Raw genomic sequence first — 27,367 nt, 5'->3', positions numbered from 1 at the left:
ATGGAAGAGGTGGTGCTCTGGAGTGAGGCTGTGCAGCCTCTTTCGTCTGCCTGGGTTGCGGGTGGGCAGAAGGGGTGGCAGGGCTGCCCTGCCTCATTCCAAGGCTGCCTCCCGAGAAAGGGGTGGTGCAGTGCCTCTGCCTTGCCCCACGGCCTGGTTGCTAACAGGCCATGGACTGGTACCGGTCCGCAGCCTGGGGGTTGGGGACCCCTGTTCTAGAACACTGGCCTTTGTTTTTGCTATCTGTCCTCTCCTCCCACGGAGTGATTTTTTTGAAGCTCTAGCTAAGCCCACTTTGCCCTTTTAAAGCCCTACATGGCTTGGGACTGGTAGCTGAAGGACTGTCTTCTCTAATACGTTTCTGCTTGGGAATTAAGATCACAGGGAGACTTTCTCATCAATCAGAGCTCATTTGGCAAGTAGAAAAGAGAAGGCCTTTTCAGTGGCAGCCCCATGATTGCAGAACAACCTCCACAGGGGTTCCACTCTTCAGGAGGCGGCTGAAGATGGCTTCATTTTGGACTACATTTGGTTGAGCTTGGTAGCAGTCCTTAATAGTGATTTTAAATTTTTGATTTTGTATTTTTAATGTGTTTTATCTTAAGCCCCATAAGGAAGAAAAATGGCTAATAAATATTTAAATAAATGCCTGTGTTTGGGGCTAGGAGAATTCTGCAGGCTTTTGCGGAGAATAAAGATTCGTGACCATGATAGACAGTTGACATAGAGTCCTCCTGGCTTGCAGACCAAGTGAGTGTGTTCTACAGAATAGCGCAGGGAAATAAAACCCAGAGTGCAGGGAGTGGATGTTGTTGCACAGCAAAACCTGATGGAGAAACAGAAGAGGAAGGGACTAGCTTAGAGCTGTAGCTCACCCTCTCCCCCATTTGTAAGTTTCTCTTTTCCAGTTCATCTCTGCCCAGCACTAGCCTAGAAAGGTGGTGACAGTACCCTGTCCCTTCACAGGAGAGAGCTATTGCCTCTGTGTGAGTAGAGGCAATCCTACTGCCTTGCTTTTTGCATCATTTCGACCATCACCCTTTCTCTCCTGCATGCACACACCCCTCCCGGAACCTGTGATGCAGAGCTGGCAATAGAATTGATAATGGCAATTATTCCTTCGCAGTCTGGCATGCAGACAATTAGCAGCAGGGAGTTTGGCCAAGAATGGCATGCAGAGGCTCCTTCGCTGCCTGGGCCCTGTCTATACACACAGCAGTGGCTTGAAGCTGAGGAAATTGATATGTCGACATTTACACTGCCGTTGCTGCTTAGGTGGGCATGATTACAAGATCAACAAACCAACATTGTGAAAAATGCAAGGCCTGGCACGTGGCTTTAATCACGAAACGTTCACCTTTAGCTTTAAGTGGTGTTGGAGAGTGTGTATATGTGGTGTGTGTTCACCCTGAGTTCCTATCACTGTTGCAGCCATCGTCTTCAGCCCTGTCTTTTACAGCCCCCAAAATTGTTCTTACAGTTCCATGTTTCCTGTTCTGACCCATGCTTGCAGAAACATTATTTGAAAGGGATGGAGGACAAAATACAGGAGGTGTTTCTGCACAACTGCTCTCTGTGTGTGTGTATGTATCCTGCACCTAGAGTATATTGCCTTGAGGGCTGTGTAAAGGGGGAATTGTTGGCCTGAGTCACTGAAGAGCAAAACTGGAACCCGTGAAGAGGGAAATTCCATGACGTAAGTGATCCAAGGGTGAGGGAATAGCGAATGGAGAATTTTTAAAACCCTTTGAACATATGAACATATGAAGCTGCCTTATACTGAATCAGACCTTTGGTCCATCAAAGTCAGTATTGTCTTCTCAGACTGGCAGCGGCTCTCCAGGGTCTCAAGCTGAGGCTTTTCACACCTATTTGCCTGGACCCTTTTTGGAGATGCCAGGGATTGAACCTGGGACCTTCTGCTTACCAAGCAATGCTCTACCACTGAGCCACTGTCCCTCCCCTCCTTTTTCTTAACACAGTAAATATTTTAACAGACTTCTTAGCCAGTGGTTTAAAACCCACCCAGATAAAACGAGGCACGATGTTTACCTGCTGCAGAAGGTGGCAAAGGCGATAAGGGCTGCATCTACACAGCCGGCCTGCACAGGAACACAGCCCCGCCCATTGGCTTGGTGGCAGGCGTCCATACGGGAGGGGTGGGTTGTGTGCAGGAGAGAGAGAGCCACCAGATGCACAACGCAAGCCCAAGATGAAGAAGAACCTCAACAGGGGTCATTGGTCTGCATGAGGCGCAGGCACAACATCTCTCTGTGCACTGGCTTTTGTTTAAGACAACGCTGGGCAAGGAGGCCCTGCGCTTCAACAAGTTTCGACTTGGGGATCGCATTCCCAAGCTGCGCCCCATCTATAACCTGTATCTTCCGCAGCGCCCAAATCACACTCTTGAGCCATCCTGGTTGAAGAAAGAAACCTTTATTAATAATCTTAATAATCAATAAATAATAATTAACCATAATACTGTTTTATTCGAACGGTCACACCTTAGAAGCATACAGAATGGGGCGGGTGGCCGATGCTCCCGGGGGTGGGAGTCCGCACAGCAAATGGGAGGGGCTTTGTACAAGGGCAGGGGGGGACGGGGAAGGAGGGGGCTATGTACAACGGGAATAGAAAAGGAGGATCATCTGGTTGCTGGCGTGTCAGGAGCTTTAATGCTGAATAGAAAGTGAGGTTTGATGAAATGAAGAAGCCGAGGTGGGGTCAGGGGCAAGGGGGAGGCCCTGAGTCCATCTGGCTTGGGGGGCGGAGGGGGGCAATGGGCCACAGGGCATGCGCTCCTCCTCCCACTAAAGCCCCCAGCAGGAAGGACACTGATGAGCGGAGTGCCAGTGGCAGCAGCAAGTGGGGACTCGCGCTAGCAGACGTTTGCTTTGTTTGTGCAGCAAGTAGTTCTTTCTCTTAGCGCCCTGGCCTGCCTCACTTCCTGCCACCACCAGGGGGCCCTGGCTCGGTCCTTCAGGATGTGCTTGCCCCAGGCACTGCAAAAGGGCACATGGCACCTCGTGGCCCTCGAGACCAGACGTGGAGTCTCCTGGCAGATGTGGGGTCCAGGGGCAAGGCATGGATGATCTTGGTCGAGACCAGCTGGGAGCCTCAGGTGGAGAGAGGGCAAAGTGCAATCTCTTCAAAGAACCCCTCCCCACTGGCACAGGGTGGCTGCTCCCCAAGAGCCCCTGGCCCGGCCCTGCCCAGCCTGGGGAATCCAAGGCCTTGCCACTTTGACAAATGGATGAACCAGCAAAGCACAAAAAGCATTGGGAAGCAAGAAGCAGGATTGTTAGCCCTGCAGGTGCACTCGTGGCATAATCTGCAGCATGGGAGAGCCACAGTTCTTCAGGAGGGCTGGAAGGAAGACATGGTGGCCTTGGGGCCTGCGGAGTCCAGTCTGTGTCAGCACCTCTCCCTCCTGGCCCCATGGTCCGCAGCAGGGGAGCAGGGCACGGATCTCCCGGCGTGGACAGCTTTGCAGAGTATGTGGGCAGCTGCCGTCCCTCCGTCCAGTTGGGTCGGTCGGTGCTTGCGCTCCGGAAGGCCTGTCGCTTGGGGCGCATGTGTGGACAGAAGGGGGCTTTCACTCAGTCGCTTGGCTCGTTAGTTTTGTAATTGTTTTGTTGCTTTGCTTAAAAAAAATGTTTTGTGCCCTTCCTGGTCCCAGAAGGAAACAGCTGAAGGTTTCACTACAACAGAAAACAAAGGCAGAACGTTCCATGGAGCAACCTGCAGGCAGTGGCCTTGGGGGGGCGGGGGGAGAGTGCTGCAGCAGGAGGTGGGGGAGAGCCTGGTGCTCTCTGGTGCGTGCTGGTCCATAGTGACAGAACTGGGAAGTGGAGCGCTGGCACTCAGCCCCTCTGATCCTCCACCATGGCCCACCTCCTATCTCTGCACAAAAGCCCTCCCCTCCAGTTCCCCTGCTGTGCAAAAAGCCTGTGCTGGTCTTGTCTAGAAGAGTGGGCGTGATCCACCTCCCCTACAGCACTGAAAAAGGAGCCGGGATCATTCAGCCCACTCAGAGGCTGTTCCCAGCCAGCTCCTTCATTTTGCTGTTGAACCCTTTGCTGAACCTAGGAAGGAGCCCTTCCCCTGGGCTATTGCTTCTGGGTGACATTAATCCCAGGGGACACAGGATGCTCTCTGGCCCCCACCAAGGCATGCTTAGTGGCAAAAGTCCCGCCCCGTCTCCCATCCCTCCTGAAGACGCCACTCCTGGATGAGGGTGGGAAAGGGCCTCCCTGCTGCTCATTCAGAGACTGAGCACACCTAAGCATGTAATGCCTGTGCAGCTGAGTATTCTAGGATGGCCTACGGCCCTGCCCACCTGGCCTAACCTAATGCTAGCAGCACTGATGTTCCCCCTCAGGGGTGAGTGAAGAGAACGGGCAATGTCTGTCTGAGAGGGATAAGATCCTGAGGTCTTTTGGACTACATCCTCTCCCTGTCTCTTGAGATGTGTAAGACTGAAACACCCAGCACAATGCAGGATGGTTTACTGGGTGAGGTGGGGCTGTCTTGAGTGCAACCTTGTCCCACCAAGGACTCCTAGAATGGGGTGTGACAGGAAAGCAGGACGGGCTCTGGGAATGTCCTCTTTGAGGTTCTGCTTGCTGGTGGCTTTGTCTGGTGAAAGGCGGTACCTGTCCCAACCCCCTGGCTGGTTGCTTTGGAAATGGAAACAAAACTTGGCTGTACACCATCAGAGGCCGTTGGGATGTGAGGCGTGGGAAGGCGGCTTGAGGTAAAGAAATATGTGGTTTAGGCTGCTGAGAGCCAGCAGCATGGGGCAGGGCGCCCCATGTCCATTTGATTTTGGTTTGGTTTCTAAGGAGCAGTCAGTGTTATTATTGTGAGGAGGGCCTGGGTCTGTCTTGCTAGTAGGGAGTGAAGCGGCTGTACCCTCCTCGGTATAGACTAGCCTGCAACATCAAAGACGGAGAAAAAGCCAATCAGTATAAAGGAGAGGCACAGCCCATCCCTGCCCTGTCATTTTGGCCAGTGGAGTGGTCCCTCAGGACCCCAGGCTGGCAGAGGCCCAATTTTGGGTTGGTGGCCAAGTGGGAGAAGAGTGGGAGCAACCCACCTCCCCTGGACTGAATGCTTAGCATGCACAGCTGCTTCAGGCCAGCATTCAAAGGAATTCCAGATAATGACGGATGAATCCCAGTGCCAAAATAATTTCTTAGGGGAAAAAAGTTTCAAAACAGACATCTACCTGTTTCCTGCAGACCATTACAGGACAGATGGCTGGCATTCAAGACTTGGTTTCCTCTAATGCAGCCCAGAATCCTTCCCCTCTCCCCAGGGTCCCCCAACCAAAGCAATGACAGTTGAACCCAACTGATAAGCCTCTGGGATTACTGCTACATGTTATTTTTTTGGTTTATCCACAGGAAGGCACTGAGACCAATGAGAGGACTAGTGGGTGATCCCAGGAAAGGCACTGAGGAAGATTTGTAAGAGCAAAAAATGATTGCAGGATGGCTTGGATGTTTCTCCTCTTTGATGCTGTGTCTATAGCTGCTTGCAAGGAGGCATCACTGCAAGAACTTGGGTGGGACAATGTGTGCAAGATCGGGAAGGGCGAGAGAAGACACTGGTTGTTCATCTGTGTGCATTCGCATGTACATGCACACGTAACCTACTGCAGTTCTCTAGATAAGAATTACCTGCTCCTTAGGGGAAAAGAAGACACATGTTCCTGAGCAAATTATCATATCCACCTAAACAAGTGGCCAGGCAATTTCCTATGGAGCAAGGCAGCTAGTTTCTAAGAAGCCAGCTTAAGTGGCCTGAGTGCCTCCAAGTGTGCGTCTCTGAGTGCTTTTCCCACTGGGCTGTGAAGGCTGTGAAGGGTCTGCGTCAGGCCCTGTTTGCAAGTTTTTCCTCTTTGGGGTTTTCACTCCTGCACTCCTTTGCTTTTCTTCCCTGGTGGAGCCCAGACCATGAGGGAGCAACTGCAGAATGAGGGCAGGGCACTCCCAGAGGCATCCCGATACCATCCCCTTGACTCTAAGGGGCTCAACTGACCCCAAGCAGGCATGTTTCCTACACCCCACGCAAACACACACGCTAAGATCAGGATGAAAGGAGCCGCTCTTACCATGGTGCCAATGCTGTAGGTGGCAGCAGGGCCGATGGTGTGATGGTAAGGATCTGCAGCTGCGTAAACTCTGCCGTAACTAGGAGCGAACACAGGGGGCAGCGTTAGAAACTGGGGGCCAACCCTAAATGTTCAAAAAATGATGAGTCAGGCATTGTAAGTTTAAAGAAAGTCACAATACATACAAGAGAGAGATTGAGAGATTCTTTTCTTAACTTCTGCAGAACACACTAAAGATCTGGCATCAAATGTCCTCTGCAACTATAATTTCAAACATCCGGGCGCTGTTAAAATAACAAGATTTGCGAGCCAGGTAGAGATGGGTCCCCTTCCTCCTCTGATTTTTTGTTTGCTATTTGCCTGGAAGTTTCCAGAGGGTTGGGCAGGGTTGATAATTACTAATAACCAACAGTTGGGTACTGGACAGAAAGATAAACAGGGAGACCATACGTTTGCACTTGAAAGGAAAAAAAATGGATGGAATCCCAGCAAAATACAGAAATCTCAATAGGAGTTTAAGAACATAAGAGAAGCCATGTTAGATCAGGCCAATGGCCCATCCACTTCAGCACTCTGAGTCACATAAGAGAAGCCATGTTGGATCAGGCCAATGGCCCATCCAGTCCAACACTCTGTGTCACATAAGAACATAAGAGAAGCCCTGTTGGATCAGGCCAGTGGCCCATCCAGTCCAACACTCTGTGTCACATAAGAACATAAGAGAAGCCCTGTTGGATCAGGCCAGTGGCCCATCCAGTCCAACACTCTGTGTCACATAAGAACATAAGAGAAGCCCTGTTGGATCAGGCCAGTGACCCATCCAGTCCAACGCTCTGTGTCACATAAGAACATAAGAGAAGCCCTGTTGGATCAGGCCAGTGGCCCATCCAGTCCAACACTCTGTGTCACATAAGAACATAAGAGAAGCCCTGTTGGATCAGGCCAGTGACCCATCCAGTCCAACGCTCTGTGTCACATAAGAACATAAGAGAAGCCCTGTTGGATCAGGCCAGTGGCCCATCCAGTCCAACGCTCTGTGTCACATAAGAACATAAGAGAAGCCCTGTTGGATCAGGCCAGTGGCCCATCCAGTCCAACACTCTGTGTCACATAAGAACATAAGAGAAGCCCTGTTGGATCAGGCCAGTGGCCCATCCAGTCCAACACTCTGTGTCACATAAGAACATAAGAGAAGCCCTGTTGGATCAGGCCAGTGGCCCATCCAGTCCAACACTCTGTGTCACATAAGAACATAAGAGAAGCCCTGTTGGATCAGGCCAGTGGCCCATCCAGTCCAACACTCTGTGTCACATAAGAACATAAGAGAAGCCCTGTTGGATCAGGCCAGTGGCCCATCCAGTCCAACGCTCTGTGTCACATAAGAACATAAGAGAAGCCATGTTAGATCGGGCCAATGGCCCATCCAGTCCAACGCTCTGTGTCACATAAGAACATAAGAGAAGCCATGTTAGATGGGGCCAATGGCCCATCCAGTCCAACGCTCTGTGTCACATAAGAACATAAGAGAAGCCATGTTAGATGGGGCCAATGGCCCATCCAGTCCAACGCTCTGTGTCACATAAGAACATAAGAGAAGCCATGTTAGATCGGGCCAATGGCCCATCCAGTCCAACACTCTGTGTCACATAAGAACATAAGAGGAGCCATGTTGGATCAGGCCAATGGCCCATCCAGTCCAACGCTCTGTGTCACATAAGAACATAAGAGAAGCCATGTTAGATCGGGCCAATGGCCCATCCAGTCCAACACTCTGTGTCACATAAGAACATAAGAGAAGCCCTGTTGGATCAGGCCAGTGACCCATCCAGTCCAACGCTCTGTGTCACATAAGAACATAAGAGAAGCCCTGTTGGATCAGGCCAGTGGCCCATCCAGTCCAACGCTCTGTGTCACATAAGAACATAAGAGAAGCCCTGTTGGATCAGGCCAGTGGCCCATCCAGTCCAACACTCTGTGTCACATAAGAACATAAGAGAAGCCCTGTTGGATCAGGCCAGTGGCCCATCCAGTCCAACACTCTGTGTCACATAAGAACATAAGAGAAGCCCTGTTGGATCAGGCCAGTGGCCCATCCAGTCCAACACTCTGTGTCACATAAGAACATAAGAGAAGCCCTGTTGGATCAGGCCAGTGGCCCATCCAGTCCAACACTCTGTGTCACATAAGAACATAAGAGAAGCCCTGTTGGATCAGGCCAGTGACCCATCCAGTCCAACGCTCTGTGTCACATAAGAACATAAGAGAAGCCCTGTTGGATCAGGCCAGTGGCCCATCCAGTCCAACACTCTGTGTCACATAAGAACATAAGAGAAGCCCTGTTGGATCAGGCCAGTGACCCATCCAGTCCAACGCTCTGTGTCACATAAGAACATAAGAGAAGCCCTGTTGGATCAGGCCAGTGGCCCATCCAGTCCAACGCTCTGTGTCACATAAGAACATAAGAGAAGCCCTGTTGGATCAGGCCAGTGGCCCATCCAGTCCAACACTCTGTGTCACATAAGAACATAAGAGAAGCCCTGTTGGATCAGGCCAGTGGCCCATCCAGTCCAACACTCTGTGTCACATAAGAACATAAGAGAAGCCCTGTTGGATCAGGCCAGTGGCCCATCCAGTCCAACACTCTGTGTCACATAAGAACATAAGAGAAGCCCTGTTGGATCAGGCCAGTGGCCCATCCAGTCCAACACTCTGTGTCACATAAGAACATAAGAGAAGCCCTGTTGGATCAGGCCAGTGGCCCATCCAGTCCAACGCTCTGTGTCACATAAGAACATAAGAGAAGCCATGTTAGATCGGGCCAATGGCCCATCCAGTCCAACGCTCTGTGTCACATAAGAACATAAGAGAAGCCATGTTAGATGGGGCCAATGGCCCATCCAGTCCAACGCTCTGTGTCACATAAGAACATAAGAGAAGCCATGTTAGATGGGGCCAATGGCCCATCCAGTCCAACGCTCTGTGTCACATAAGAACATAAGAGAAGCCATGTTAGATCGGGCCAATGGCCCATCCAGTCCAACACTCTGTGTCACATAAGAACATAAGAGGAGCCATGTTGGATCAGGCCAATGGCCCATCCAGTCCAACGCTCTGTGTCACATAAGAACATAAGAGAAGCCATGTTGGATCAGGCCAATGGCCCATCCCGTCCAACACTCTGTGTCACACAGTGGCAAAATTTTTATATATATATATATACACACACACACACACACACACACACACACACTGTGGCTAATAGCCACTGATGGACCTCTGCTCCATATTTTTATCTAAACCCCTCTTGAAGGTGGCTATGCTTGAGGCTGTCAAGGTAAAAACAATGGTGAAAAGGACAGACATTTTTTAAAAGGGGTTTTGAGACTGACATTCAGGACGATCTGATCAAACCTGGGCCAAGCATGTGGCCTTGTCACTAACTGCCATTTGCTTATTTAGAATATTTACAGTCCACAGTCTCAATTTATGAGCAGCCAAGGTGGGTTACAACCATGAATATTATACATTTATAAACAGTGAATGTATTGCAAATGTATAGACATGGAGTCAGAGCATTGATCCACCAGCCACCCAGTCTCCACTCTTAACTGGCAGCAGCTCCCCAAGGCCTAAAAATTTCATGGTCAGCTCAGTTGCATTTTCAACCAGCTGGCATCTCTCTTCTGCTACAAGGCAGCCTTGAGAGGCGATGGCTCACGGGAGCTGATGGAAGCATGTTTGCAAGGAGCGCATGGGTCTGAAGCCACAGATATGAGGGGCAGGGGGGAAGAAGCATCCACTGCTCACGTCGGCTGTTCTTCACTTTCCAGCTACTCCCTCCTGATGTGGCACTGTAGCAGAGAAGTGGCACGTGGGGGTTGGTAAACGGCCCTGGGCTGTGTAGTTCCAGCCACAAGCAAGATCTTTCCCAGTCTTTTCCACAGAAGTGGTCCAGGCACTGAACCTGGGGTGGTCTTCATGTGCTCTACCACTTAGCTAAAACTGACAGTGAGGTCTAGGGCAACTTCTATATGGGACCTATAAGTTAAACCAGAAAACAGACTTTTAAAAAATAATCTGAAAACCATTTGGCCCTAGAGCTTAAGGTGGAAGGGAATTAAGAACTTATATTTATGTTTTACTGGATTTCATTTTACGAACATTGAGTCCCAAGCCATTCAAACCTACAGCCCTCCAAGACACTCCTCCTATGAAAAAGAAGTGGCGGAAGTAATATATTTAAATGCTTCCACAATATGAATGTTCTTAATATATATGAAACTCCCATAAGTACCTTTTAAATGCTCAATGGGTCACAAAAGTGTCAGCTTTATTGCACAAAGTTTTATATCATCTTATCCGGCACTTCTAACAAAAACTCTAAAGGATCTTGATAACCCCCGCCTGCAAATCAGAAAGAAAATCTCAAATGGAGTGAGTGCTCCAATAACAATTGCATTGGAATGAGAAAGAAAAGACTGGGGTTGCCATGTTTCAGAAACGTGACAGGAAATGGCCAAAGTGGGGGGTGGGGAAGAGGGGGAACTTGTTCACAAATAATGCAGGATTTAAAAGACTGAGATGAGCAAGGGTGACTGGCTTCTATTCACAGGTTCCTGTGCTTGACTGGGATCCTTGAGAGCATCAGGGTGCTCGATGCCTGCATTTTAGATGCCATTTTTCACTAAGAAGAAAGTCTTTAAACCCCGTGGGCTTTTTAAATCAACCTGCAAGGGATACAAGGCAATTCCAGACCACATTAGCTGTTCATTTCTTGTCCCGGCCTTCCCAACTGGGCCCAATCAGCCTTGACAACAGGAGGCCTTCACATGATACTGCTGTAGCATAAGAGCAGCTCCCCGGAGCTTTCTCCCATTCCACTGCAGGAATGTTTGAAAGCTTGACAACATGTGGGCAGAGCTAATAAAAGGGGTGATTCCCACCAATTCATTGCCTTCCCTGCTGGCTAGGGGAAGGAGGCAGGGGAGGAAGACATGGGGAAGTTACATCTGAGCCACTGGAGGTTGCAGGAGGCCTTGATCTCTCTAACCGAGAGATGTGCCATCTCCTCTTGGATAGCTGACATAATAGAAACTAGCCGTTTTACCAGTAAATGAGAGAGGAATTGATAATTTTGAAGTTTTCATGTATCTTATGAGGCACCCTGGAACAGACCAAACGTTCCCACTTTGAAACAGAGAGAAACTGCTGCAGTTCACAAGGGCTGAGCAGCAGCACAAATCACAAGGGGCCTTCCCTCAGCCATTCATCAGCTGTGAGGGCATGCAGCTGAGCTGCCACTCCTGCCTGCTTCCTTGCCACTTGCTGATGCTGCCGCAGAAGGGGCACCTTTTCCCACCCAGTGTGGAAGTATCCATGGTTGAATGGAAGAAACGATAGGATTTTAGCTTGGTATTCCAGGACCGGAAATAACTTTTTTACTGGTAAGTCATGATCAGTAAAACCAACACAATTCTCTGGCAAGAGTGTACCATGCCTTTAAAACTGGGCATACAGCTGACTTTTTCCTTTTGCCTATCCTGGAAGAATGGCAGAAAGGAGATTCCTGCTGTCAGTTATGCATTCACAATTCTGTCTTGGCTTCAAGACTAGCCCCTTTCAGATGTTGTAATTGCAAAGAATGAGTGTACACTGGGCAGAAGGAATGGAATTGCACGTACGGAAGCTGTCAGGATGCCCATATATAGGTTATTTGCACCACCATGGTTCCTAAATGTAGCATATAGTGCCTTTAGGGAAAATCAGAGTGAATGACAATTTGGTAACTAAATGCAGGACAGAACAAACGGAAAAGAACTAGTTTTCATATGCAGGAAATGAAGATTAAATAGATTTCTGGCTGCACTTGGAAACTAATGAGAGAACGAGTGGGATTGGAGCAGATCCTTTGTCAATATTAGATCATATGAATGAAAACAATGAAATTATAAGAGGATTTTAAAAAGGGGGGGAGAAAAGAGCTGAATTTCAAAGGCTCTTAAGGCCAACATTCTGAAAGAAGAAGGAAGCTGTAACTTAAGATGGATATTCAATAGCAAAAGTCTTAAGCAGTGGAAGCTCAAGGGATTTTATAAATAACAATAAATATTTATACAGCACTATTCCTAAGCATTGAAAGAACTTCACATACATTCTCCCAGTAATCCATGAATAGCCTTATAAGGCAGGCCACTGTTGCTATCCCCACATTGGAGATGAGGAGAAGAGTAACAGATGAATTAAAACCTCCGTCAACTTAAGTAACAGATGACTTAAAAACTCACCATTCATCCTCCTAACAGCTGTGCCATACTGCTCCTTTTACATAACTTCCTATGGTTTAGATGCATATTAAACAGTGCACATTAACCAAACAGTTTCTAGGGACAAAGATGGTTTCTCTTCCCCACTTCCTGGAAAGGATCCCCTAATATGGTGGTTCTATTCTTCATCCCTGTCTCCTGGAGGCTGGCTGATAACATTCAAAGGGGGCGAGGACACAAAGTGCAAGATCAGTTCTCCATTGGGTAAAAGTGATGCTCTCTACACACAAGGTTGCTTACCTGTCGCTGTAAGCTGCTGCTGCTGCTGCAGGCTGGGCATATCTGTAGGCTGCGTAACCTCCCTGAAGCAAACAAGAGAAGCAAGACATTAAAGGCAAGGAACCTGCCCGCCTTGCCAGTTGGCGAAGGGGGTGCCTAGGCCAAGAGGCCACTTCCTACAAAGGAACTGGGCACACCAGGCACAAGCCCAGCCCAGGAGGGAGTCATGTACCCACCCCCAACACTAGCCCAACACCAGTCTCATTAGCATTCCCTGGGGGTCTTGCTAACATTAACTTGCAGAAATTAAACATGCTGAGGAGAGAATGTCACCTCCCTGGTGGGTGGCAGTGTTAACGAGATGTCGCCTCTGATAAATCCGTCACAGCCTGCCTGAAATATTGCCCAGAGCACTTTAAATATGGAGGGGAAATGCTGCTGTAATACAGCCCGCTGACACTGGGCCAGAAAATAAATTCTGCCCTCTGGGGGAGATGTAAAAAGGAACAGGCAACTAGCATTTCACACCTGCACAGCCTTAATCCCCACCCCTAGTTCATTGTCTTGCACTTGATCCAAGGTGCTTCTTCCCATTGGTTCCTTCCAAGCTCATGCACGGGGAAAGTGATTTCAAGCATTTCTACAATTACGTTTCTGAAGCTTTTTGCATTATGATTTGCAACTCAGAGGGGACAAAAAGACGCAGCTGTGAGAGATAGATTTGGAAGAGGTGACCTCACTCCTTTATCTCCACAAATCTGATGGTCCATTGTCCCTTCCAGTTCAGAACTTAGTCAGCAGGTGCAATTTGTCAGACCCAGTATAACCTCCATGAAGCGGCATGCACATCTACCAGCATTGGGCACTACTTGACGGAATGGGAAACAAGTGGCATACGTGAAAACCAGCCCTGACTTGAAACTAAAATGCTGTGTTTGCTTTACAAACAAGGATCCCCAAGAGCAATCAGAGGAGCTGGACTTACATAAATTTCAGCACCGTAGAATCCGTCCTGGTAAACCACTCTGCAAAGGAAACAAACAAACGGGAAAAAAAAAGGCAACCGTGACTCCCAGCTGTGTGGGAAGAAGCACTTTGTCCACTCTATGTGGCTGCAAATTTATTTCAAGGGACAGCCCCCGTCCTGGAACCAAATCAACCTTTGTGAGTTGGTTTAGTTGCTGTTAATTGCTTTTCTCTGCCTAGACAGTGGGAGTTATGCAAGTCATCAGGCTGATGGGATAATCTGCCTGACAGGTGAGTGGGATGACCGGGGAAGAGCAGTCACTCTCAGACACTCTTTATATATTTGGGAATTCACATGAATGCTACAACGGCTTTGCTCATTTAAATCCGTTTTTAAAAAATACACAAGTTTCTGAGCCACGTGCCAGTAGGGTATTGAAAGTAAGGGGAGGCACTCTGAGGCCATCCCAGACTACCTGCCCCTTCTTGCATGGCTTCTATTCAGTGTTTTCTTCCCCACAGGCTCCCAGATGTCCCATGCAGACTCATATTTCTCCTGCTACCAGCGTAATGCTGGTTCTTGTTATCCCCCTTCTACTCTCCACAAAATGTAAAATAATCAGTTTTAGGACAGAGCATGCAAATTGAGTATTTTCTGCAGAGAACATCTGCATACATTCAATTGGCTTGCATAATTTATGTTGGGCATGGAATCTGAAATTGTGGGGGGAAAGCCAGGACTACAAAGGATGCTTTCCCAGTTGTGAGTTGATCATGATATGATAAATGCCACACAAGTGACTTTTCATGCTGCAAGTACATGGATCTGGCAGCCACACCCGCTGCACTACTCCAGCTGCATAAAACAAACCCCCTCCCCTTCCTTTTACCGCATACCACAGTAAATTAATTTTCTTATAGAGAGATTACATCCAGGTAGAATTAACTGACTTTATTTCTGTAATTGCAAAGTTGTTGTCGCAAACAAGACCAAGACTCCCAACTGTAATGGTAAAATCTGAGTGAGAACATTAAGAGACCTCTTTCAGCCCTGGAGCCAGAAAATGTTGGGTGGGGGGAAGTATTGGGGCCAGGGGGAGAGAGGGGGGGGTAGGGGATTAGAGGAGAGGAGGAGCTCCTTACCATGGTGGGCAATGGCCGTGTGGCATCACGGGTCTTCCTGCTGCTTTGTGCTTCAAGCTGCGGCTGAGCAGGTGGGGAGGAAGAGGCTTTGAGAAGCCTGTTGCAAGGCCCTCCCCCCTCCTTTTGGCTGCAGCTGGAAGCCCAGCAATTGCCCACTGGGTTAAGCGTGACTGTTCACCGGGGTAAGCACAGTCTGGTTGGGTTGGGGGTGTGTGTTGCAGATTCAAGAGAGGATGCTGCCACTAGCTACAGATTAGCATCTACTTTTTTTTTCTGTTGATGATCAAATTATAAGTTTCCTATGAAGTTTTGTACCTACCTAATGCTAGAGGGTTTCATCATCCGTTTCACATTTATGCCCAGACAATATGGCAAAGAATGCTACTCACACAACCAGGGACAGCTAAAACAGATACTTTAGAATGTGGAACCCTAGGTCTTCCAACCACCTAATGCACAGCATCAGGACTTTTATTATTTTTTTAAATTAAACTTTTAGCCCTCCTTCCCCCGTGTCGCAAGTTTCAGGGCAGGTTAGAAGTTAAAACCAATTATACAATAAATTAGTAAAGAACAAACACACATGCAGCCACATTCTGGACCAGGTGGAGTTTCTGGATCAGTCTCAAGGGTAGTCTTCCTGCATAGAGTGAGTTACAGTAGTCTAGTCTGGAGGTGACTGTTGCATGGACCACTGTGGCTAAATCAGGGCATGACAGGAAAGGAACCAGTTGTTGAACCTGGTGCATATGGAAAATTGCCACTCTGGCAACATTTGTGATCTGTTGTTGTTCAGTCACACAGTCGAGTCCGACTTTTTGCGATCCCATGGACAAAGTCACGCCAGGCCCTCCTGTCTTCCACCATCCTCCAAAGTCTGCTCAAATTCGTGTTTGTTACATTAGTAACGTTGTCCAGCCATATCATCTTTTGCCATCCCCTTCTTCTTTTGCCTTCTGTCTTTCCCAGCATCAGGATCTTCTCCAGTGAGTGCTCCCTTCTCATTTGGTGGCCAAAGTATTTGAGCTTCAGCTTCAGCATCTGACCTTCCAGGGAACAGTCTGGGTTGATTTCCCTTAGGACTGACTGATTTGATCTTCTGGCAGGCCAAGGGACTCTCAAGATTTTTCTCCAGCACCACATCTCAAAAGCATCTGTTCTTCTGTGCTTGGCCTTCGTTATGGTCCAGCTCTCACAGCCATACATTACTACTGGGAATACCATCGCTTTGACTATACGGACTTTTGTTGGCAGGGTGATGTCTCTACTTTTTATTATACTGCCCAGGTTCGCCATAGCTGTCCTCCCAAGGAGCAACCGTCTTTTAATTTCATGGCTACAATCCACCATCTGCAGTGATCCTGGAACCCAGAAATGTGAAGTCTGTCACTACTTCCATGTCTTCTTCGATTTGCCAAGGTATGATGGGGCCGGATGCCATGATCTTAGTTTTTTTGATGTTGAGTTTCAAACCTACTTTTGTGCTCTCCTCTTTCACCCTCAACAAGAGGTTCTTTAGGTCCTCCTCACTTTCTGCCATTAGAGTGGTATCATCTGCATATCTGAGGTTGTTGATCTTAATTCCAGCAATTTTAATTCCGGCTTCTGCTTCATCCAGGCCAGCATTCCGCACGATGTACTCTGCATATAAATTAAATAAGAAAGGTGAAAATATACATCCTTGTCGAACTCCTTTTCCTATTCTAAACCAATCTTGTTCCATATCCCGTTCCGACAGTTGCTTCTTGACCCTTATACAGGTTTCTCAGGAGACGTGAGGTGGTCTGGTACTCTCATCTCTTTAAGAACTTGCCACAGTTTGTTGTGATCCACACAATCAAAGGCTTTAGCGTAGTCAATAAAACAGAAATAGACGTTTTTCTGATACTCCCGTGCTTTCTCCATAATTCAGCGAATGTTGGCAATTTGATCTCTAGTTCCTCAACCTCTCTGAAACCCAGCTTGAATTTCTGATAGTTCCCAATCTACATACTGCTGAAGCCTAGCTTGTAGTATCTTTAACATGATCTTGCTGGCATGTGAAATGAGTGCAATGGTGCGATAGTTTGAACATTCCTTGGCATTACCCTTCTTTGGGATTGGAATATAAACTGATCTTTTCCAATCCTGTGGCCACTGTAGCGTTTTCCAAATTTGTTGACATAATGTGTGCATCACTTTAACAGAATCATCTTTTAGGACTTTGAATAGCTCAACTGGGATACCGTCATCTCCGCTCGCTTTGTTGTTAGTAATGCTTTCTAAGGCCCATTTGACTTCACACTCCAGGATGTCTGGCTCAAGGTCAGTGATTTCACTGTCATGGTTGTCAAGGATATTGAGATCCTTCTTGTATAATTCTTCTGTGTATTCTTGCCACCCCTCCCTGATCTCTTCTGCTTCTGTTAAGTCCCTACCATTTTTGTCCTTTTTCATGGCCATCTTTGCATGAAACATTCCTTTGATTTCTCCAATTTTCTTGAAGAGGTCTCTTCTCCCCATTCTGTTATTTTTCTCTATTGCTTTGCATTGTTCCTTCAGGAAGGCCTCCTTATCTCTCCTTGCTGTTCTCTGGAAATCTGCATTCAGTTGGGTGAATTTTTCCTTTTCACCTTTGCCTTTCGCTTTCCTTCTTTCCTCAGCTATCTGTAAAGCCTCATAAGACAGCCACTTTGCTTTCTTGCAGTTCTTTTTCTTTGGGATGGTGCTGATTGCTGCCTTCTGTACAATGTCATGAACCATAGTTCTTCAGGCACTCTGTCTATCAGCTCTAGTTCCTTAAACATGTCACATGTATGACTATCTGCCCACAGGGCAGAAGTCTTGGGTGTGTGCTCGATGCAAGGAGCTCCTGGTCCTCAGGGAACAAGTTCCTTGAGGTCGAGGTGACTGACCTGGAGAAGCAGAGACAGTTAGTTAGGCACTCGGAGAAGACTCCTGGGGACGTATTAGATGAGCCCCACTCTGAACATGGCAGCCCCATTGCTGCCAGGGAGCATGAGGGTCGAGAGGGAACAGGGCACCATGCTGAGGATAAGGGGAATGAACCCTCAGAAGGGACCTCTTCTTCAGCTGGTGAGCAGGTATCCTTTCGTGCCAAGGAACCATCCCTGGGCAGGGAGAGAGGGGGAGGGTCTTGGTAGTTGGGTGATTCGATCCTTAGGCAAGTAGACAGCTGGGAGGCAAAACCGCGTACTGACTGTATGGTGACTTCCCTGCCTGGTGCAAAGGTAGCGGACATTACATGTGTTGTAGGTAGGCTGATAGTGCTGGGGAGAAGCCAGTGGTTGTGGTGCATGCTGGCACCAACGATGTGGGGAAATGCAGTCGTGAGGTGCTGGAGGAAAAATTTAGGCTGCTAGGCAGAAAACTTAAGGCCAGGACCTCCAAGGTAGCCTTCTCAAAAGTGCTACCTGTTCCACGTGCAGGGCTGGAGAGACAGGCACAAATTAGAAGTCTCAATGTATGGATGAGACGATGGTGTAGGGAGGAAGGGTTTAAGTTTGTTAGGCACTGGGATGCTTTCTGGAACAAGCAGGAGCTGTACAAAAGAGACGGTTTCCACTTGTCCCCAGATGGAACCAGACTGCTGGCACTTAAAATAAAAAAGGTGGCAGAGCAGTTTTTAAACTAAATCTTGGGGGAAAGCCTAAAGGAGATGAAATGTCTCTGGTTCGGGAAGACTCATCTCAAAGAGATGAAGGGTTATCTGTTACTTTTGTACCGGGTAATGAATCAGAGTTGTCCACTGAGATGGTGACAAACAGTATGGACTGTCTGCCAAAGTCTCAAGGCAGCAGGAGGAAGGTTGCGGGCCTAACTTGCCTGGGAAATTATAGATGTTTGTATACAAATCCTAGAAGTGTTCAAAGTAAAATTGGTAAGTTGGAATGTTTAGTGTTGGGGGAAAACATAGACATTGTGGGAATTTCAGAAACTTGGTGGAATGATGAGAATCAGTGGGGCACGGTGATTCCTGGATATAAGTTATATCGGAAGGATAGGGAGGGAAGGGTTCGAGGTTGGGTGGCTCTGTATGTCAGAGAGGATATACAGTCCAGTAAGACTGAGGTCAGAGAATTAGATTCCCTTCTAGAAATGCTTTGGGTCAAAATAGAGGGCCCAAAAGGAAATTTAACTATGGGAGTTTGTTATTGCCCACCAAATCAAAAGATAGAGGACGATTATAATATGATGGAAGGATTAAAGATAGTGGATAAATGTAAAAACCGTGTCATAATAGGTGATTTTAACTACCCACGGATTGATTGGGTCAATATGTGTTCTGGTTGAGAGAAAGAGATTGAGTTTCTAGACGCTCTCAATGACTGTGCTATGGAGCAGATGGTCACAGAACCTACCAGGGGTGGGGCGATCCTGGATTTGGTCCTAAGTAATGCCCAAGACTTGGTGAGAGATGTAAAAGCGATTGCACCGCTTGGGAGCAGTGAACAAATTTTGGAAGGGGTGTTGAAAGACCTGAGTCAGATTGAGGTGACAAGACAGGAGGATGAATTAAAAACTAATAAGTCACCAGGTCTGGATGGCATACATCCAAGAGTTCTGAAAGAACTCAAAGGTGAACTTCTGGCTCTCCTGACAAAAATATGTAATCTTTCATTGACATCTGCCTCCGTTCCTGAGGACTGGAAGGTAGCAAATGTCACCCCCATCTTTAAAAAGGGTTCCAGAGGAGATCTGCGAAATTACAGGCCAGTCAGTCTGACTTCAATACCAGGAAAGTTGGCAGAAACCATTATCAAGGACAGAATGAGTAGGCACATTGATGAACACGGGTTATTGACGAAGACTCAGCATGGGTTCTGTAAGGGAAGATCTTGCCTCACTAACCTGTTACATTTCTTTGAGGGGGTGAACAAACATGTGGACAAAGGGGACCCAATAAATGTTGTTTACTTTGACTTCCAGAAAGCTTTTGATAAAGTTCCTCATCAAAGGCTCCTTAGTAAGCTCGAGAGTCATGGAGTAAAAGGACAGGTCCTCTTGTGGATCAAAAACTGGCTAATTAATAAGAAGCAGAGAGTGAGTATAAATGGGCAGTCTTCGCAGTGGAGGACGGTAAGCAGTGGGGTGCCACAGGGCTCAGTACTGGGTCCCATGCTCTTTAACATGTTCATTTAATGATTTGGAGTTGGGAGTGAGCAGTGAAGTGGCCAGGTTTGCAGATGACACTAAATTGTTCAGGGTAGTGAGAACCAGAGAGGATTGTGAGGCACTCCAAAGGGATTTGTTGAGGCTGGGTGAGTGGGTGTCAACTTGGCAGATGAGGTTCAACGTGGCCAAGTGCAAAGTAATGCACATTGGGGCCAAGAATCCCAGCTACAAATACAAGTTGATGGAGTGTGAACTGGCAGAGACTAACCAAGAGAGAGATCTTGGGGTTGTGGTAGATAACTCACTGAAAATGTCAAGACAGTATGCGATTGCAATAAAAAAGGCCAACGCCATGCTGGCAATTATTAGGAAGGGAACTGAAAACAAATCAGCCAGTATCATAATGCCCCTGTATAAATCGATGGTGCGGTCTCATTTGGAATACTGTGTACAATTCTGGTCACTGCACGTCAAAAAGGATATTATAGCATTGGAAAAAATCCAGAAAAAGGCAACTAGAATGATTAAAGAATTGGAACACTTTCCCTATGAAGAAAGGTTAAAACGCTTGGGGCTCTTTAGCTTGGAGAAATGTCGACTGCAGGGTGACATGATAGAGGTTTACAAGATTATGCATGGGATGGAGAAAGTAGAGAAAGAAGTACTTTTCTCCCTTTCTCACAATAGAAGAACTTGTGGGTATTCAATTAAATTGCTGAGCAGTCAGGTTAAAACAGATAAAAGGGAGTACTTCGTCACCCAAAGGGTGATTAACATGTGCCACAGGAGGTGGTGGCGGCTACAAGCACAGCCAAGTTCAAGAGGGGATTGGATAAAAATATGGAGCAGAGGTCCATCAGTGGCTATTAGCCACAGTATATTATTGGAACTGTCTGGGGCAGTGATGCTCTGTATTCTTGGTGCTTGGGGGTGGGGCAAAGTGGAAGGGCTTCTAGACCCACGTGAACCTCCTGATGGCACTTGGTTTTTGTTTTGTTTTTGGCCACTATGTGACATAGAATGTTGAACTGGATGGGTCATTGGCCTGATCCAACATGGCTTCTCTTATGTTCTTATGTAAACCTATTCTTCATCTCCACTGTATATACATAAGGGATGTGATCAAGGTCAGACCTGAATGGCCTAATGGCTTCCCCAGTTTTCTTCAGTTTAAGCCTGAATTTTGCAATGAGTAGCTCATGATCTTAGTCACAGTCAGCTTCAGGTCTTGTTTTTGCTAACTGTAAGGAGCTTCTCCATCTTTGACTGCAGAGTATATAATTAATCTGATTTCTGTGTTGCCCATCAGGTGATGTCCATGTGTAGAGTCGCCTTTTAGGTTGTTGGAAGAGGGTGTTTGCTATGACCAGCTTGTTCTCTTGACAAAACTCTATTAGCCTTTACCCGGCTTCATTTTGTTCTCCAAGGCCAAACTTGTCAGTTGTTCCGGTTACCTTTTGACTTCCTACTTTGGCATTCCAGTCCCCTATAAGGAGGAGGACATCTTTTTTTGGTGTTAATTCTAGAAGGTGTTGTAGTTCCTCATAGAACTGGTCCACTTCAGCCTCTTCTGCATCAGTGGTTGGGGTATAGGCTTGGATTACTGTGATATTGAATGGTTTGCCTTGGATATGGACCGAGAGCATTCTGTCATTTTTGAGACTGTATCCCATTACAGCCTTCCTCACGCTCTTGTTAACTATAAATGCCACACCATTTCTTCTACAGGACTCTTGCCCACAGAAATAGATGTAGTGATCCTCTGAGTTAAATTCACCCATTCCTGTCCATTTTAGTTCTCTTATTCCCAAGATGTCGATGTTCAGTCTTGCCATCTCGTTTGACTACATCCAGCTTACCTTGATTCATAGATCTTACATTCCACGTTCCAATGCAGTATTGTTCTTTGCAGAATCAGACTGTTCTTTCACCATCAGACACATCCACAGCTAAGCGTCCTTTTGGCTTTGGCCTAGCTGCTTCACTCTTTCTGTGGTTTACTTGGACTTGCCCTCCACTCTTCCCCAGTAGCATATTGGGCACCTTCTGACCTGAAGGGCTCATCTTCCAGCACCATATCTTTTAGCCTTGTGTTACTGTCCATGGGGTCCATTTGTGATCTGAACTTCCATTAAAAGAGAGGCATCCATAGTCACTCCTAAGCTCTTCACAAGTGGCCTGGCTGTTAGTGGCTCACCATCAAGGGATCCCAACCTGGGATCTTCCTGGTCCAGCCAAAGGATCTTCATCTTAGTTTCAGCTGACTCTGCTTCAGCCAGCCAATTGGAGCCTCTAGAACAGGGGTGTCAAACATACGGCTCGCGGGCCAAATCAGGCCCGCAGAGGGCTCCAATCAGGCCCTCCTGCAACTGGCTGTCGTCTGCCTCATTTTCCCTTGCCTGCTTTTTTCGGTTGCCATTTTGTGTTTCTCCCCGGACAGGCCAGAGCAGCAAAGCAGCCTTTTCCTCTCCCCCCTCCCTTTTCCCAAAGGGAGGAGGAGGGGGGAGCAGCCTCAGCCAATGAGGGAGCTTGGGTCTATAGCTCTGCTGGGTGATTAAGTTTGCCAGACTCAATTAATCACCCTGCAGAGCTACTGAGACAAGCCTCTCTTCCTTCTAATGAATAGCTGAGGCTCCTCCCCTTCCTCATGCCCCAGGGAAGGAAAGAAAGAGCCAGATCTTCCTTTGTCAGTCCCCATCAACAGGAGAGCTACGAAGAGTGCTTTTAAGACTAGCAACATTTTAGTGAAGGTATGAGCTTTTTGCCTTGCTAGAGAGAGAGAGAGAGTTTTGTTGGGCTTGTTATGGGTGTAACTGGGTTCCTTTCCTCTTTTTCACTGTACTCATGCCCTCCAGTCTCTCTCTATAGGAAAGCATGTGAACTATTTAGAAAAGAAATATCAAAATTAGGCTGAGAGTGTGTTCCACCCCAGGTTTACCCAGAAAATTTTCCTTAAGTTTTCTTTCACATTTTCCTTTGATTGGGGGTCTTGAATTTAGACTTCCAAGATAGTAGGCTGACACTGACCACTGTACATGGCTGTCTCTCTGTTCTTGTAGTAGTTTTTTGGGGGGGAAGTTGTATTTTTTTTTTAGTTGTAGTCATTTTTCTGGGCAAAATTAGAGTTTTGTAGGCAAGCACATAGCCCTCAGTCTGTGCATTGATGCCTTCACAAGTTCTTGACAAATGCGTGAAGCAACTTATGTACAAAAGCTCAAAGTGTCCAGCTGCTTCATGTTCCTCTGGGTCTTAGGCTCAAAGCATTGACCATGAGATATCTGTAATGAATGTCAATGAATTAAAAGTAGGTTTGCAACTTACAGATGTGCACACCCGAACAGCACATATTCAAGACTGGTACAGCACAGACATTGTCTGCAGTTTTTGATGCAATAATTCATAGCAAGAGGTGACATTTATCAGAGACTGTAAAACAAAATATTGCAAGTGTGCTTATATTTTAAGCAAGTTTTATTTTAAGTAAAAAAAAATCTTTAATTGTGTGTCTGTGCCCTTTATAAAATTTATATGTCCTCTACCTGGTATTACATTTTATGATACTCATGGTCCGGCCCGACAAGGTCTCATTTATGTCAAATCCAGCCCACATAACAAATGAGTTCAACACCCCTGCTCTAGACCCCTGGCCAGATTGTCTGGGGCAGCATTTGGCTGGCAGTCCATCAACAGATACAGTTGGGTGATATCAGCATAGGGATGAAATCCCAGCCAAAACTTCCATATCAGCTGGGTGAGAGGGCACACACAGATGTTGAATAGCATTGAGAAGTGGATTGTCTGAAATCACCCAGACAGCTTCCACAGCAAGAACCTGGGTCTGGCAGACCCTGCTCTGAATCCCTAACTCCTATGCCCACCTCAAACTCCACCAAAGAATCTCCAGGAATTTCCCACCAACCTGGAACTGGCAGCTGTAGTTAGGACTGGCCCCAAAGAGTTCTGCCTCAGAGGCCTTTAGTGATACCTTTCAGACCAATAGTCTGACTGTGATACATTGTTGGTCTTAAGCAGAGGACTTCAATCTCTCTCTGTGTCATTTTCTCCTCGTATATCTCTCTGTATCTGGTCTGCTGCCACAGGATGTCGTTTTTCCCCTTTCCAGAGGAGGATAGGGAGGAGTCCTCAGCCAGTCAAGGGAAGCCTTCCTTCTGGCTGCTTCCTCCTCCTTCCTTCAGCCAACTGAAGGAAGGGTTTCTTTCTTTCCTCTGTGAATCAGTGTGACAGGTGGCTCAGCCAATGGGAGAGTAGGGAGAGCCAGTAACTTTCAGAACTAAGGTTGGTTGCCTTTTACTGACAGAGTCAGCTTTGCTGGCTAGCAACAGCCACTCCGGCAGGAGAGATGAGTGAACTCAACCAATGGCACACAAGTACTCTTGATTGATAGTTTGACGGGCCAAAGGTTGATGCACCACAGTCCCACCCAGTCCCAACCAATCAGGTTGCTCAGTTTTGCCAAGACAAAAGGGCTTTTATTACATTATCGATTTTATATTTGGAACTGCTAGCCTTCCTCTCTTTTTCTCATCTTGAAGTATTTTAAAACTTATTCTGGTTTTTTTGGCATTCCAGATAAATGCATTTATCTGTCTTTGCAACTCTGTCAGTATTCTTTTTAGATAGATAGATAGACAGACAGACAGACAGACAGATGGTGTGTGTGTGTGTGAGAGAGAGAACATTTGAAATAAAAAAAAAATTGGCAATACATTTTTGATTGCTGAAATTCTTCCTAGTCATGAAAATTTTAATTTTCCCCATCTGAATAAATCTGCTTGTATCAATTTCAAGGTCTCTGATAGTTATTTTTGAAGAGATAACAGTTTTATCCAGTTGCATTTATCCCCAGATATTTAATAAAGTCAGGGGCTGCTGTACACACTGTACTCTTTATAGCATCTCCTCCTTGTTACATTAGGAATTTCGTTATAATTTTTGTCTTCTTCAATATGTTCAATAAGTAATGTATTGATTTTTGTGGCTCCAACAGTGTTATAACCAGGGATAGGCAAGAAGAAGAAGAAGAAGAAGAAGATATTGGATTTATATCCCGCCCTCCACTCCGAAGAGTCTCAGAGCGGCTCACAATCTCCTTTCCCTTCCTCCCCCACAACAGACACCCTGTGAGGTGGGTGGGGCTCGAGAGGGCTCTCACAGCAGCTGCCCTTTCAAGGACAACCTCTGCCAGAGCTATGGCTGACCCAAGGCCATGCTAGCAGGTGCAAGTGGAGGAGTGGGGAATCAAACCCGGTTCTCCCAGATAAGAGTCCGCACACTTAACCACTACACCAAACTGGCTCTCATCACAAACCTAAATTCATCATAAAAACCACCTGGCTTGTAGTTTGTGAGCCAAGGGTCATGCAGTCACACCTGCAACAAACCTCCCATCTCCATGGTTTTTACAGAGGTTTGTGTGGTTCATGTTGGTGGTTCGTGTGGCAGACACCCTGGTGCCTATCAATTAATCATCAAAGCAGTGGTGGGGGTGGGGTGGACTTCTGCAGTCCTGGAAACTCCACTAGCGGCCCCTCCAAACAAAAGTGCCCCTTGTGGGACTTGGGGACATGGAGGAAAACATAAAAGAGCCTGGGTTGAGGGCAGAAGATGGGGGAGAGGCAGGAGGGATGCACCTTGGCAGTGGCAGCACAGTAGAGACACGAGATGGAGATATGAGGCTTGGGGAGAAAGGGGAAGGCAATCTCATTTTTTGCAGAAGTGGCATGAACGTCAGGAAACTGGCCCATGGGGCAGTCACAGGAATGCTGGTAGATGAGGCCAGGTCAAAAAGGGGGGCTTCAGGAGGTCTGGAAGTCAAAGATCATAGGGTTGGAAGGAAAAGGGGGGGGGGGGTGCAATCTCTCTTTGATGGATGTGGTGGGAGTTCTGGGAAACTGACTAATGGCGAAGTCAGAGGGAGGCCAGCAGATGAGGCCAGGCCCAAAAGGGGAAGGCCTAGAAGTTGAGGATTGCAAGGTCAGAAGGAAAAAGGGAGGTGATCTCTCTTTGGTAAAATAGGAGAGCCAGCTGGAAACTTGCCGCAAGTTTGACATCTTTTCTACTGCATCATGAACCTCAAAAAATGAACCAGTTCAGGAAGTGGGAAGGTTCGTGACACCCCACGAACAGGGACAAACTCCATTTTCCTGGTGCCCATCCCTAGTTTTTCATTTTAAATTCTGCGTCATCCACTTTTATTCCTTTAATTTTTGTATCCTGTCTAATCTTTATAGCTAACATCTCTCTCTATTCCTTCTTATTGAGCTCCAGATTCACTTACAAGAGAGAAATGAGGACGTTGCCCTCTAGTTTGCGCCTCTGGCTAAAGGGCAGGGATGAACCGGGGAGTAAAGCAGCACTGGGAAAAAAGTCTCATAGGCATTTTCCAGATTGCCTTCATGTTCTGCTTTCATTTCCTGATGTTACTGTTTCTTGCACCAAGAGAACTTTGTTAACATCCCTGTGCTGTCCTGGTATTTCTTTATTTCCCCCCATTCTTTCCTAAACCATTCCCCGCCTCCCAAACTTCCCCCCCTCCATTGTGGGATGAATTCACAAGATAGCCTCTTGCTTGGAATGGGAACATTTTTTCTTGTCTCGCGTACTGTCGCCCAAAACCTGTCCCGAAAGGACATGTTTGGACGGTGAACTTTTAAAAATATTTGCATGCCAGGGCTGAAAAGTTTCTTTAAAAACCCATTATTGAGATGTTAACCAAAACAATGCAGAGAGAGACTGAAGAAGATATACATATTAATCATAAGCTACAGCAAGGAAGGGAGTGGAGAGAGAGCAATATTCTGGATACTTAAGACTGCCCTGGATCCCATCCCCCCCTCCTGCTTTACACTAGAATAGACATGCTGAAGTCAATGGGGCTAATCCCATGTAAGGAGACTGTGCCCTGCCCATGTGTTCTGGGACAGGCCTGGATGACAACAGACACTGCTTAACTCTGATGTGAGGCCCAGAGAAGGGAACGGGAGTGAGAAGGGGGCTTTCATGGAGACTGTTCTCCAAGTCCAAGAAAGGGCAAAGGTGCTGGAGACTGGAGCAGACTCATCCTGGAAGAGTGCCTCTCCATGCATGCTTACTCAAGTGTAACGTACTTCAACAGGGATTGCGAGGGCACCCTTGAGGCTTCTGAAATACTATGATTTTTCAATGCATGCGACCCCCCCCCCACCAACCCATGACAATTCTCATTGTGAATGTGAATGACAGAACTGTGATGGGGGGGGGGGGGAGGTGAAGTATGAACTGATGGCACCGATAGCGCAATCAGAGGAATTGCCATGACACCCACAAAACCACCAAAGGCAGCTGCAGTCTGAAAAATGCCATAGTCTTTGTACTCAGCTATTCAGCCCAACGTGGGGCTTCCCAGATAGCTTGAGACACAATCCTAAGTGTGACTACTCAGAAGTAAGTCCCACTGTGTCCAATGGGGTTTATTCTCAGGGGA

At 47.2% G+C, this 27,367-nt stretch overlaps 1 protein-coding gene across 16 annotated transcripts in view; it reads right to left on the bottom strand.

The window, feature by feature from the left end:
• Window positions 1-2,420: 2,420 nt before the first annotated feature.
• The window catches only part of RBFOX3 (RNA binding fox-1 homolog 3), a 509,742-nt gene continuing 484,795 nt past the window's right edge, over window positions 2,421-27,367 (bottom strand). For 10 of the 16 annotated variants that reach the window (XM_060253332.1, XM_060253333.1, XM_060253334.1 and 7 more), the window contains 4 exons: window positions 13,646-13,685; window positions 12,682-12,743; window positions 6,119-6,197; window positions 2,421-4,934 (listed from right to left, as the gene is read on the bottom strand). In XM_060253332.1, coding sequence (XP_060109315.1) covers window positions 4,890-4,934; window positions 6,119-6,197; window positions 12,682-12,743; window positions 13,646-13,685 — 226 coding nt within the window. In that variant the 3' untranslated portion in view covers window positions 2,421-4,889. Of the gene's footprint in view, window positions 4,935-6,118; window positions 6,198-12,669; window positions 12,744-13,645; window positions 13,686-27,367 lie in introns of those variants that run through there. The other 6 variants (XM_060253335.1, XM_060253326.1, XR_009556141.1 and 3 more) reach the window with 3 other exon arrangements.

The sequence above is a fragment of the Heteronotia binoei genome, chromosome 13 (assembly GCF_032191835.1).
Source record: "Heteronotia binoei isolate CCM8104 ecotype False Entrance Well chromosome 13, APGP_CSIRO_Hbin_v1, whole genome shotgun sequence".
In the NCBI taxonomy this organism is placed as follows: domain Eukaryota; kingdom Metazoa; phylum Chordata; class Lepidosauria; order Squamata; family Gekkonidae; genus Heteronotia; species Heteronotia binoei.
Note: the sequence above shows the minus strand (reverse complement) of the source record. Positions and strands in the feature narration are given on the sequence as shown.